At 49.9% G+C, this 13217-nt stretch overlaps 1 protein-coding gene across 4 annotated transcripts; it reads left to right on the top strand.

Annotated features, from left to right (window-relative positions):
- Positions 1-1458: 1458 nt before the first annotated feature.
- On the top strand, positions 1459-11546 carry cip2a (cellular inhibitor of PP2A). Of its 4 annotated transcripts, none has more exons than XM_066699010.1 (22): positions 1459-1817; positions 2111-2246; positions 2493-2640; positions 3031-3143; positions 3266-3360; positions 3510-3606; positions 3804-3926; positions 4175-4320; positions 4507-4582; positions 4969-5196; positions 5606-5765; positions 6111-6252; positions 6465-6564; positions 6713-6831; positions 7553-7745; positions 7855-7929; positions 8175-8285; positions 8520-8716; positions 9131-9244; positions 9480-9562; positions 9666-9805; positions 10155-11546. In XM_066699010.1, the coding sequence occupies exons 2-22, from the start codon at positions 2145-2147 to the stop codon at positions 10302-10304; spliced, it is 2712 nt and encodes a 903-aa protein (XP_066555107.1). In that variant the 5' UTR covers positions 1459-1817; positions 2111-2144; the 3' UTR covers positions 10305-11546. The 4 variants fall into 4 exon arrangements, with proteins under 4 accessions (XP_066555107.1, XP_066555104.1, XP_066555105.1 ...); XM_066699007.1 differs by having other exon boundaries at positions 1459-1717; XM_066699008.1 differs by having other exon boundaries at positions 1459-1717; positions 2114-2246.
- The last annotated feature ends 1671 nt before the right edge of the window (positions 11547-13217 follow it).

Here is a 13217-nt window from a genome sequence, read left to right on the forward strand (position 1 = left end):
CGACAGCAAACATGTGCAAGTTGTTTTTTAAAACCCGTTTGAAACAGCCAAACATCCAGCGGTGTGCGCCCCCTTGGAAACAGCTGACAAGCATGCTCGTCTGTCTGAATATCCGTCGGGATGCTTCATGCCTCCTCTCTGCTGTGGTGAATCTGTTCATCTAGTTATCTGGTGCTTGTGCAGGTCGCCTGGTGCAATCTGAGCTGGTGTGTTTGTGTCACCAGGCTTCAGTCCTCCTGCAGCCCCTCTCTCGGCTTCGTCCAGAAAGGGGTCATTTCTGCAGCAAAACTGACGCCGCACGATATTGCTCTGGTGTGCCCCCTCTCCCAGCTCAACCCCCCGGTACACTGCGTCCCGCGGGTGCATGGAGGGTTGCAGGCCTGTACTGCGCATGCCCACTCTGCACTGGTCCACTCGAAGGGAGCAACACATGCTTCACCAGTAATGTAGCAGTAAATAAGAACAAGAATCCGGTTCACAGATGTCAACCCACAGGATCTCTGTAATGCCATTGTGTGGACAGGACACAAAATCATAGACAAAAGCAAAACCAATCACTTCGGCAGGCTGCAGTCGGACCCCCCCGGCGGCGCAAGGAGCTGCGTTAGTTTCTGTACTCACGTTGCGGCTGGTCTCAATAGGGTCATCATAATTAGCACATGAGAAAGAGGTAGTAGACGGACCGTGCAGACCAGTCAAACCTTTTAAAAACTTGTGACATCTAGAAAAACTACTATAAGGACAAAAAGAGGGAAAACCTCTGATCTGACACTGATCCAGCAGTATTGACTGAGTTCTCCCACCTAGTGCCGATAGCCTGTCATATCCAATAGGCACAAGCGCAGTCCTTTTGGGCATACTTGTAGTTTTATTTACATTATGTAATAGTTTTTTTATATAGTTACCGTATTAAGCAATGTGCAACTTATATAATCGTGCAGTTTCGAAATGAATTGTTGTATATTGTATGAATAGTGCACATAGACTACTATAATGTAATATAGTGTGGAAATAAGGGAATTTATTTTGAATCGTAAAGGCGTTTGCTACCGCACTACGGCCATCAAAGCAACGGGAGATGTGCAGGACTGAGTGAACACGGAAGACTACATCGTGCGTATGTCTTCATACTCGTTTTTCGAAACTAAACACATAAACCAACCTGAGATCTGGGATTCATGTTGGAGAGAGAAACACAGGAAGGAAACTATCCCAAACTCTACCCTAATGCTTGAACCGCCTGTCTGCCTCTCTTTATTGTGCCCCTGAGTGGGATTTCAGTCCGCCATCTTGAGTGATAATAACGCCGTTTCCTTCAAATGATCGATCTAGTTTGGCTGTATATCTATGGTTAGAATGCTATGCAATATACGGCTGTCAATCAAAGACAGGAAGCGCTGCCTTTGCGTAATTGCGTCACACGTTGGCGATCCTAAGTGACATGAAAACGGAGGGGGGGGGTCGGACACGAACACAATAAAGAGTCACGGTTCCGATACAGATTTAAAAAACACACGTCGCTTGAAATTAATGCAAGTCTAATTAACACTCTAAAAAGTGATTTCGGGTGTTTTAAATTGAAAACGAGGATTTTAGCTTAACCTGTGTACAGCGGTTCCCCCCGTTTCGCGGTGGAATTTACTTTCTGTTCAAAGTCAAGGCGGGTTTTGAGGATCGGGAAGTTTAACGGCTGCTTGATGACAATAACAACACCAGGGTAGTTTGATTATATTAATTTGATCCACAGTAACATTAATCCGCATGGCCTGTGCGCCTTGTGTCGTGCTGTAGCTTTGAGTCGATGTGCTGCGAGGGAGGTGAGTGAGAATCGGTTCCTTAGACTCAGCCATGTTCTTATTGTGCGCCTGTGACGCAACGTGAACCGAGTTCATTCAGAAACACGTCCAGATCTGTTCACACGACCCTCTGCATCGGTGAACTGTAAACAAGTGCGAAGTAGTTGTACCCCACGATAAGACAATGCAGTTAAACACAACTCGAGTGACGCTCTGAAGTCCTGTCGGTCAAGCTGGCTACAGCTGTCATAAGCACGTTATTTGAATAGAAACGTATGCCATTACTTAAACATCTCTGTTTACATCTGGACCAGCAGATTGTCAGGGCTGTGCGGTCAGGGTTTCAGGATGGATGCGACGACGTGTTTGAAGTCTTTACTCTTGGGCATCAACCAATACAAGAACAACAACTCCGCCACCAACGCCGCACAGCTGCAGAGACAAATAGATGTAAGTAAAGACATGCATTGTGTTTATTGTGTTTGCCTGTTTTGCAGCTTTCTGTGGGTAGTTGCATGCATGCATAGTGTAGTCTTACCCAGCTGTGGTGGAAGCAGTGCATTGTGTCCCGCCTGTGTTGCTCTGTGTTTTCTCCTGCTGGGGCGCACACTCCTTGTGGGGACTGATAGATGTGTTGTCTGAAACGCAGAGGCAGAGAGAGGAGTCAGTCCGTGTTGTGTTGTCTTTTAAATGCAGGATGTCTCCGGACTGAAGTGTGCCAGGCTGTTCTGCCCTAATCAAGTGCTGCCCAGCGAGTGTGTGGGGGGTCTGGTGGAGCTGGCAGGGGACCCCAACACCAGCCCTACCCTGAGGGGGAAGATCGTCTCCCTGCTGTCTCAGCTAGGTACGGGAGCCACAGTAGAGCCATCATATGCTGTCATAGTGTTGCAATCCTGGCCTCCCTAGAGAGAGAGCTGGCAGTGCCCTCAAAACATAAGACATACCCCCTGGAGGGTGTCTGCTTTGTGAAGACCCTGCTTACAATTAGTTGTTTTCTCTGTAAAACCATATTTGGATCATCAATCTTAACAAAATATTAACACAATTAATGTTCAATGTAAATGAAATTGGTTTGACTGCTTCTGAGATTCTCAAGAATATACGTGGACAGTGTTTTTCTTTTTCTCCCCCCCCCCCCATAATGGACCTGTCTGCCTTTGAATGCAGAAGCTTAGGTTACTGTAGACTGCTGTGGACTGTGTTGCAGTGTTGACTCTCCGTGTTTGTTTCTCAGCCTCAAATGAAGAGACCAGAGAAGCTCTCCACAGCAGCTATGACCTCACCAGCGCCCTGGCGTCCATCATTCACTGCAACAGCACCACCCCCAGTGAGCCCATCGTACTGCAGGTACTGCGCAGCTGGCCGCTCCGTACCCAGGCTGGAGATCAGCTCCCGGAGGCTGCAGGCGCTGTGCTCTGCTGTGTGCTTGTGCAACCTGACCGATGCTGCTTGTCTGTCCTTCCTCACAGTGCATCCAGGTTTTACAAAGGGTCACCTACAACACCAGGATATTCCACTCCACTGCCTACATCGACGAGCTCATAGCCTTCCTCATGCACCATATGTAAGTGTTCTGTTTCAGTAACGCGAGGGGCATATTTCCCCCGCTGTGTGGCAGACGCTAATGGAACAAAGCCCAGGAAACCTCTTTCCTGATGCATTGCTTTCTGACCATGTTTTTAGTCTTTGCTTCTCCCCTGTTTCAACACGCAGTCAGTCCCCTAATGATGACCTCACAATGCCCTGTCTGGGTCTCCTGGCCAACCTCTGCCGATACAACCTGGCCATTCAGGCTCACATCAAGTCTACGGTAAGCATCTTTACACACATTACACATTATTAAACTATGTTCTTCTCCTGAAGTATGGGTTTTCCAATATTTCAATACTAATTAATGCATACCCCACTTCATGAGCTCTATACAAATGAATCGCATTATCTTACACTTTCTCATTCGGTAACCTGTAGGAAATCACTGAAGCTTAATTTGTGTGTCTTATCTCCTAGAGTCAAGTGAAGGCTTTCTATCGCACCCTCATCAGCTACTTGGCGCACAACAGCCTGACCGTGGTTGTGTTTGCATTGTCGCTGCTGACCAGTCTGACCCTGAATGAAGAGGTTGGGGAAAAGGTAGGTGCTTCCTGCTGACCCTTCAGTAAACACACTGACCCGTAAAATCGAGCTCCAAAGCCTAGAGCCCAGTCTGAACCTCCGTTCGGGTGTTGTGCTGGTGATGGTGTTGGTTTGCAAAGAGTATCTACATTTCAGACTGATTATTTATTTATATTAACCCAGCTGCTGCTATACAGAGAAGAAGGAGTGAGCCAGGGCTGTTTTGATTCAGTGTCTGAACAGTGTCTGTCTCCGGCTCCTTGCAGCTCTTCCATGCAAAGAACATTCACCAGACCTTCCAGCTAATATTCAACATCATTGTCAATGGAGACGGGACTCTGACCAGGAAGTACGCAGTGGACCTGCTGGTGGATCTGCTGAAGAACCCCAAGATTGCGGATTACCTGAGCAGGTGAGCAGCGGCTCCAGCTGTTAAGGGTTGGCGCTATTGAAGTGAAAGGCGGAAGATGTCTTGCTGTCCCTGCCTACTTTGTGCCTCACAGCTCTGCATGTTGTTTATGTAATTTACCCAAAATACGGTAGATCTGAGCGGGGGATAAATCGAGCTGATCACCCTGCTGTCTCCCCTCTCCCCCAGATATGAACACTTCTCGCTGTGTCTGACCCAGGTGCTGGGCTTGCTGCAGGGGAAGGATCCTGACTCCGCAGCCAAGGTGAGGCAGGGGCTGGTCAGCACAGGCCTGTCCCGACAGCGGGGTGGTGCTACACTGTTGGGGCTTTCCTCTGCAGCCAGGAGCGCCTCTGTTGATGGGCGGATGCTTTCACAGACCTCTGTGCCTGAATGAATGACTCTTTATGGATGATTGCTGCTCAGTGGTTTTGTCTTTCCTGTAGGATTGTCGCGAACAGACTGTATCGAGTGAGAGCACGTGTGCGGAGACGCAGAGCCTGGAGTGTTGTGTTCATTGTGTGGTTGCACTGCCGTTGCTTTGCGGGGGGATTCTTTACAGTGGGAAATGATACGTTTTCAGACGAGGTCTCCTTCTAAATTACATGATTTGTTCGGTATCAGTCTGACGGAGCTGGTGTTTCATGGCAGGTTCTGGAGCTGCTGGTCTCTCTGTGCTCTGTCTCCAGTCTGCGCCGCATCCTCTGTCAGGCCGTGTTCCGGTCCAGCGTGGCCCAGCCCAGGAGCTGCGTGAAGAAGGACAGCCGGGGCCGCACCCCCGAGCCGGGCCTGGCTCTGATCCACTGGGCCAGCCTGCCGCTGCAGGGACCTGACAGTTGCTGCCTGCAAGCCCTGCAGCTTCTCTCTGAGCTGTTTGAGGTTTGTAATAAATTCCTGTGCCTTCAGGATCAGTCTAAAACAATCGGTCCTGTCAGGTGAACCAGTACCTGTCCTGTGAGAGCAGTTGGAAAGTCAGTGTCACTGTCAGTGTCAGACAATGAAGACACCCCAGGAGCCCTCGAGAAGCAGCTGGGCGAAAGCCTGGGATCAATTGGTCATTAGCAGGGCAGCTGGATGAGCCAGGAGCCCGAGCCATGTGTAATCTGTCTTCTGTTATTGTCATAACCAGTACAGTAATGCGGGGTGGCTTCAGGGCTTTGTTTATTTAAGTCCCCCCTACTGTGGAGATGGGGACTCCAACTGCTCAGGGGCACAATTTCACATCTCAGTGTCTGTCTTTGTGTTCAGGAAGTGATCGTGTTTTGTGTTGGTTTGTCTTTGTGTTCAGGAAGTGATGGACTCCTCCCTGGGTGCCTCTGTGCAGCCGTTCACCGACCTGCTGCTGCCCGTCCTGCTCGACCTGCTGCAGCCCCCGGAGCTGCCCCTTGAGGAGCAGCTGGCCCGGAGGAACTGCGCGAGGGCCGCCTGCGCCATCGATGTCCTGCTCGATATCCTTTCAGTGAGACCAGAGCCGGCCTGGGAGCCCCGGGAGCTGCTGCAGCGCGGCCACAGCGGTTGAATTCAGGTCTTTGGCTGAGCTGGTTCTTTAATTGTTGTACCAATTAACCAATTAGAGAGAGGGTTGTTATAGCCATTTAATGCGTTGGCTACAGTAACCATCGCAACCACTGTTTCAGACGCGGAAGCACATTCCTGCACGTTACGTCTCGCTGCAGAGTCTAGCATCTCTTGTTTCTGAGATGGGCAAATGAAACGCTGAAGACCTCTCGATATATATTCATCCCCAGCGTACACCTCTCACTCAGATTTAAATGTTTCCTTGACTGGCCCACCGCTGTGTGGGGAGGAGGCGCTGAAGCTGCAGGTGTCTCGGAGGCTGACGGCCCGGCTGTGCGTGTCCCAGGTGGAGTACCTGTTCTCCAGCAGCAGGATGGACGTGGGCTTCGACTGCCCCATGGCGGAGTCTGACCTCAGGTGAGACTCTCTGAGCCTGAGCACGGCACCTCCCGGGGAAACTCGCTCGCTGCTCCATCCGCCACAGGCAGTCGTCTTGATTTCTCCTTCTGTATCTGAGTGAGAGACAGAGAGCTTGTGTCATTATGAATCATTACATTCTTTGAATCCTCTAACCCTTTCCCCTGCATGCCTTCCTCATCCGCCTCCTTCCTCTGTGTTGGTCACTGAAGCCAAGCTGGGGCCACTGTGGTGCTGAAGATGCTGGACCTGATGAGCCGAGTCAAACAGGTGGTGCCGGACATGGAGACCAGCTTCTACAGAATCCTACAGGTAGGCCCGCGGCTCCTGATGCCCGAGATAAGAGAAAAGACACTGCGCCCACCCTGAGGAGGGGAACCAGGATCGGCAGCCCAGGCGTTATTTGGCACGCCAGTCTCGGGTGCTGTCACTGACACTGTCGTCTTCCTCGTGTGCGCAGGACCAGCGGCTTGTCACGCCCCTGTCCGTGGCCCTGACCTCTGACCGGCGGGAGCAGGTCCAGACCGCGCTCCGGATCCTGTTCGAAGCCGCCCCTCTGCCAGACTTCCCCGCCATTGTGTAAGAGCCGGCCCCCTGAGACAGGCCAGCGTGGCGGCCCGGAGCCCCGGGAGCAGGGCTGTGTGAGGCATCCGCGGCGTTTACATGGCATGAATGCCGGGTCGCTGCGTCTCTTGCCTTTTCTCTGTCTTCCTTTTCCTGTTTGTCTCTGTCCTCACTCTGTGTCTCAGTGTCTACCTCATCCTTTCAGTCTCTTTCACTATCCCGCTCTTTTTAGCTCTGTCAATTTCCCTCTCTCTGTCGCTGTTTCACTTTCAGTCTCTGTTGCTCTCTTTCCCTCTCTCACTTTGTCTGCCGCTCTTCCTTTCTGTCGCTGTTTCAGTTTCCTTCTTTTATTATTATTATTATTATTATTATCATTATTATTTATTTCATAGCAGATGCCCTTGTCCAAAATATAAGAGCAATACAAAGTTCAATAATACAGTGCAGTTCAAGGCATAATTTTACAAATTCCAATTTACACAAGTGTATACGAGATAGTCAACAATATATAAGGTCTTACAATCCTTCTCTTTTGTTCTCTTTCCCTCTGTCGCTCTTTCGGTTTGTCTGTTGATCTTTCAGTTTCCTTCATTTTCCCTCTATTTCTTTCACTTTCCCTGTCACTCTTTCAGTTTGTCTCTGTCACTTTCAGTCTCTGTCGTTGTTTCACTTTCTCTGTTGCTCTGTCACTCCCTCGCCCTCTCCCCTCACTCAATCATTCACTCTTGTTCCCCAGACTGGGGGAGAGTATAGCCGCCAACAACTCTTACCGGCTGAGGGAGGCGGAGTTCACCCCACGCAGGATGTCAGTGCAGGATCCGGCCCTGGCCACTCTGAGCAGACCCTGCGCGGCTCGGACCCCCAGCGTGGGCAGTGCCACGCAACACAGCATCCACAGCCTCATCGAGAGACTGCAGACTGGGATGGAGGTCTGTGTCTTTCTTTCCCTGCCATAAAATGGCCAGTGCAGAGTGGAGGGGGTCACCCTTTTAAAAAAATAAAAGAAAAAGAAAAAAAAAAGTTTCTGTTGCTTCTCAGATGAAAGAAGAAATCAAGGATGTGAGGATTTCAGAGATCATGGATGTGTACGAGCAGAAGATCTCGGCCCTGGCGGTAGGCACTGGGAGTTCTTTGGTTTGCCATCATCAATCAGCATTGCGCTGCTTTTAAACAGGGTTGTTATTGTTAATAATACAAATGAACATAGTGATATATATATAAGAAGACAACCTTTGACCATAGTGATCACAGGTGTTTTAACAATGAGTATTAATGTCCTTTATTTTGTTATCTGCTTCCTGTTTGTTTGTGTTGCTTGTGCTGTGTGTGTGTTTTCTTTGCACTGCTGCCCCCTGCAGTCAAAGGAGGGCCGCCTGCAGGACCTACTGGAGGCAAAGGCGCTGGCTCTGGCCCAGGCGGACCGGCTCATCGCACAGTACCGCTGCCAGCGTGCCCAGGCCGAGGCCGAGGTGAGCGCAGCCAGACTCACTCCCCCCCGCCTCATTCACTCACTCGCTCTCCACCACAGTTAAGAAAGGGCCACCTTTAGGAGATAACCCTCAGATATAGACGTGTTTCACAGAAGCAGTATTGACTTTTCCTAAAGTGGACAAAAGACATGTGCTCTGAGACTTCAGTACTACAGCTCTGTTCATCATCTGCTAAACTGTGTTTCTGTGTGTGTGTCTGCGTCCCCCCTGCAGGCGAGGAAGCTGGCGACTCTGCTGAAGGATGCGGAGAGGAGGAAGGAGGAGCTGTCCGGGGAGCTGAGCAGCCAGACCCTGGAGGCGGAGAGAGCCCAGGCCGACATCCAGCAGCTGCTGCAGCACAACGGCCGGCTGCAGGCTGTGGCCGAGGAGCACCAGGCCCTGAGCGCCTCCTACAACGACGTGGTGCTGAAGTATGCAGACTTCCAGCTCCCACTCCACTCCCACACCCCACACCCACCAGTGTCATCACCTCTCCACTGGCATCTGGTGTCTGAACCCACACCCGTTGCCACTTCCACACCCATTTCTGCGCCTGAAATCTGCCCACTCACTGAGGGGGCAGGTTTCAAAGGGAACCTGGTATCTGTGATCTGAGCTGTGTGGAAGCAGTCTAATACACAGGCTACGTTTTGTCCCCTCTGCAGTAGTAGTGCATTCACACCACACACACTCATTTCACACTCCCAACCCTCAACCCTTGTTTTGAGGGTAATGTCCAGAAAACCTTAGTCTCTTTGAAACATACAGCTGACAATCCATTATGTCTTGTACGGGTATGTAAGCAACAGCAGTGTGCAGTACTCCGTCTGCCATTGTCGTTCCAGGTTCGGTGAATGTGAGAAGATGCTGCGAGACCTGCAGACTGCTCACAGCTCCTTAAACAAGCAAGCTGAGGCGATGAAGAAGCAAAATGACACTCTGAAACTGCAGCAGGAGAAGTGAGTGCCTTTTGGCCGAGTCATGGGTGTTTTTTGCGTCTGATTTGGTGCATTTCCCCCACAAAGTTGTATATTTAACGCTGCGAGAACTGGGAATGACTATCGAGGAAAGCTGGATTATGCTTATGGACACTTTTAGGTGTAGATGGACCTGTAGGTGGCATCTTTTTCATTGAGTGTTTTGTACACAGCCAGTGTAATCATTACAATTCATCGTTCTTGCTGTCCTCGTCAGGATGCTGTCACAGCTCGCAGGCAAGGAGGAGAAGATCCAGGCACTCAGCCAGAACCTGGAAGACAGAGAAAACAAAATATCTGGTAAGAATGTGTCTTCGTCCTTCTGCATCCTGACACATTTGCTTAAAGGAGGAAACTGAATTTTCAGCTCCTGCACCCTGATGACCTAATTGTTTGTTTTTAGGCTTGGAGCAAAGAATCCAAAGCCTGGAAGAAAAGGCAGAGCTGAGAGAGAAACAGAGCGAAGACATGGAAGAAACAATTGACATCCTGAGGAAAGAGCTGAACAAGACCGAGCTGGCCAGGAAGGAGCTCAGCATCAAGGTGGGTCCCAAACACCTGCTGCCCTTACAGCCAGGCCCATACACTGTGTCCCCCTCTGAGGAAACATCTACCCATGTCAGGAGATTCATCACGCATCCTGTGATGTATTCCTGTGGATGATGTCTTCCTGGGCTGCAGACTAACTGGGAATTACATCAATTATATTGAATTAATGAATAGATGAAAAAGGTGGATGATCTTTGGTCGTCCACAGAGGGACTGCCTTCTCAATAAAGGCTGAGTTTTTGGCTCTTGCTCAGCATGTCGTCCTTGTGCGAGTGCAGGGTCCGCTCTTTCTGGCATTTTGATTTCTGTATTTTGTTCATCTTTTCTTTTTCTTCCTCCTCAGGCGTCCTCCCTGGAGCTGCAGAAGTCGCAGCTGGAGACACGTCTGGAGAAGAGGGAGGAGGAGCTGAACAAGCACTCGCACATGATTGCCATGATCCACAGCCTGAGCAGCGGCAAGCTCAAGACTGACAGCGTCAACCTCAGCCTGTAGCTCCTGCTCAGGGGCGCCTCTCATGCCCTGCCCCTTGCACTGCTGCCCCCGCACTGCCGGCCCGGGTGTGTGACTCACACTGCGGTGCAACCCAGAACTGAACACGGTCGACATGGGCCTGTAGAGCCCGCTGGAGAGATGTGGTCCCGGGCGCTGCCAGGGCTGGAAGACTGACTGAGAAGGCTGCCTCCCACACCCTGGCACTGCTGCAACGGCACTGTCTGTGACTCTCCCTGAGATTAGATTTGTGACTCGCAGCCTCCCTCAGCCTCCGACAGCCTCGGCGGGGGCCTGTGACCAGAGCGGCTGCGCATTGAGTCCCCTCTGCATCAGATTTAGTCACGTGTCCCATCATCCAAATGTCTGTTCCATTAGGAAAACAGAAAGGGAAGAGACAGGTTAGAGCAGACCCAGATTGTGTAAGAGGTGGTATATAAAGGTATTTAAGATAAAGTCGTACATCATGTTTGAACAGAAGTTGAGTGTCATCTCAGCCTGACCATTCTTTTTAATGGAAATTTTATCTTTCTTCATCTGTTTCCGACACATTTCTCTAAACTGTATTTTTATATCAAATGTGCAAAATAGTAATGTCTCTTTGTGTATTCACTCTCCCACGCATTCCTCTTTTTACTATGGCCTACTTTTCTTTTATTTAATAAACCTCAGATGTCTCCGATGGTTCACTATGTAAGTTAATGCTCTGGGACCATGACTGGCATCTTTTAAGTGGTAAAGTGAAACATTTATTGAATTACCAATATGTGTTTAAAAAACCAATCAAACCAGGAAATCAAATCACTGGGAGTTGACAGAGTGTATTTAAATGGAAGATGCTTAATCCTTTGAGGAGCTGGTGCGCTTACGCAACCGGGATGATTTTACATAACTGAAGTGCAGGCGGCCACGCCCTCTGCCCTAATCTGAGCCACCATATGGATAACGTTAGCAAGATAATATAGATTTAGGGCAGCTTGTTAACATACACTGGATTAGGGGAGAAAACAAAAAGCAGATGTTTTCTTGGTTGAGAGTGGCTGCCCAGACTGGGGCTCCTGAGGAACCCCGGGCCAAGTGAACAGGGCGTCCTGTCTGGTGGACTCCCTCGTCTGCAGAGCTGCCGGCGGTCGTCACCATCGTTTGCAGTGGAAAATGCAAATACATTTCGATCGATGTAAATTAACGGGGTGGAAAGTGCTTTAGTTTGTTTTGCAATAAAGACATCCAACTGTGGAACAAGAAGTTGCCTTGGCCAGAACCACTGTTCTTGCTTTTGCCGTGTGAGTGTGTGTCTGTATGTGCGCCCCCAGGAGGGTTTGGGTGTTGACCTCTTGCTAGGCTGCCTGGGTGACTGTGCTGGGGGCAGGGACATTTGGAGCCCCATCTGTGCAGAGAGCGGACTCGGGGGGGATTCTGCACTGGCTTCTCTCTGCCCAGTAGCCAGAGCACACGTCAGTCCCTGGGCTGTGGGAGGTGGGGTCCCTCTGGGCTCGTCTGCTCTAACCCGTATCTTCCCTTTGCAGCAAATTAGCACTGCCAGCATTTTTCCTTGTTTGTGCAAATCAGCCACTTTACAGATGGTATATTTTAAGCAGCCCACTTGTACAATGCTGTACATGCAGAAATCCCCACGTCAAAGGGCACCGTTGTTTCATCGGGTTAGCTTTCCTGCTGCGTCCTTCCTGCTCTCATTCTGCAAACTCTGACCTTTCCCAGCCCCCTTCAAAGGCTGCGCAAGAGCCGGCGACTAATTCGAGCGCCCTTCTGCATACCTCTGCCTGGAGGGTTCATCTGTGCAGTCTTTCTGCAATTAGCTGTGGGAATTATCGCGGTCTGGTTACGGCACAATCAAAGCGCTGCGTAAATGCTGGGCTCAGAGTCTGGCTGCCAAGGCAAACTTACCGGGACAATCATGTTAACCTTTCGCGCTGCCGTCTCCTGCAGTGCGTTGCTGGAATACGTGGCTAAGTCGCAGTAATGAGCTGCTGGGCGTCCTCAAATCCTGCTGGCTGGGGTGTGCTCTGTATTTTGCTACACTTTCACAGAGTACTGTCAAGTCTCAGCATTTTGATTCCTGTTGAGTTTTTACACCTAATCACTAGTAGTCCAGGGGCCTCCTTTCTAAGCACAGCCCCAGTTCTTCTCTTCAGTGGCATTAAATCTGAGTTTAAATCTCTACCTAGTCTCTAGAGTGTAGAGTACAGTACCCTCAACTGCTCAGCCAACACAGGCTGCTGGAACACAGAAGAGTCTCGGTTCAGATCGAATGTGTGTGGCTGCTCTTGGACTCGGCTTCTGGATGTGAACTCTGCCCTCTTTAACAGTGGGAAAGTCTGCCTGCTGCCCAGTGACTGCTAAGGCATAGGGTTCAATTAATGTAGTGCTCTTCCTCTCCTCAAATTGGCAGCATGATCAGCCAGACTGCTTCTAATTCGGCGTAATACAGGAAAAATGTCCTAACTATAACTGCATTAACCAAGGGCTTTGTGTTATCACTGTTTCCATGGCAGTGAATTCCTGTCTGCTCGTGGCATTAACATCCCGTTGCCACACAGGAACATTCAGAATAAATCTGGGTATTTTAAGTCCCAATCAGACATCAGAACGCCACCAACAACAGCTGGGCCGAAGAATATTTCCATTAATTAAGCCTAGCTAATAGTGCTAGATCTGAAACTAATTTGACTAGCCAGAGAGGCTGGTTGGTCCTGTAGCTTTGTTCCCGGTTTCGTTAAAATTGCAAATGTGAGAAAATTGTACCTGAGTGATTAATGGTAAAAGTGAGCCGCCCTCTGTGTTTCTCTCTGAGGTGTCACCGCACTAGTCTATTGCACAAGATGAAGTATTTAATGAAATAAGCAGAGACAGAGTCCACGCCTGTTCTTGACAGAACAAGAACCAGACTATGTTTGT

The sequence above is a fragment of the Amia ocellicauda genome, chromosome 3 (assembly GCF_036373705.1).
Source record: "Amia ocellicauda isolate fAmiCal2 chromosome 3, fAmiCal2.hap1, whole genome shotgun sequence".
In the NCBI taxonomy this organism is placed as follows: Eukaryota; Metazoa; Chordata; class Actinopteri; order Amiiformes; family Amiidae; genus Amia; species Amia ocellicauda.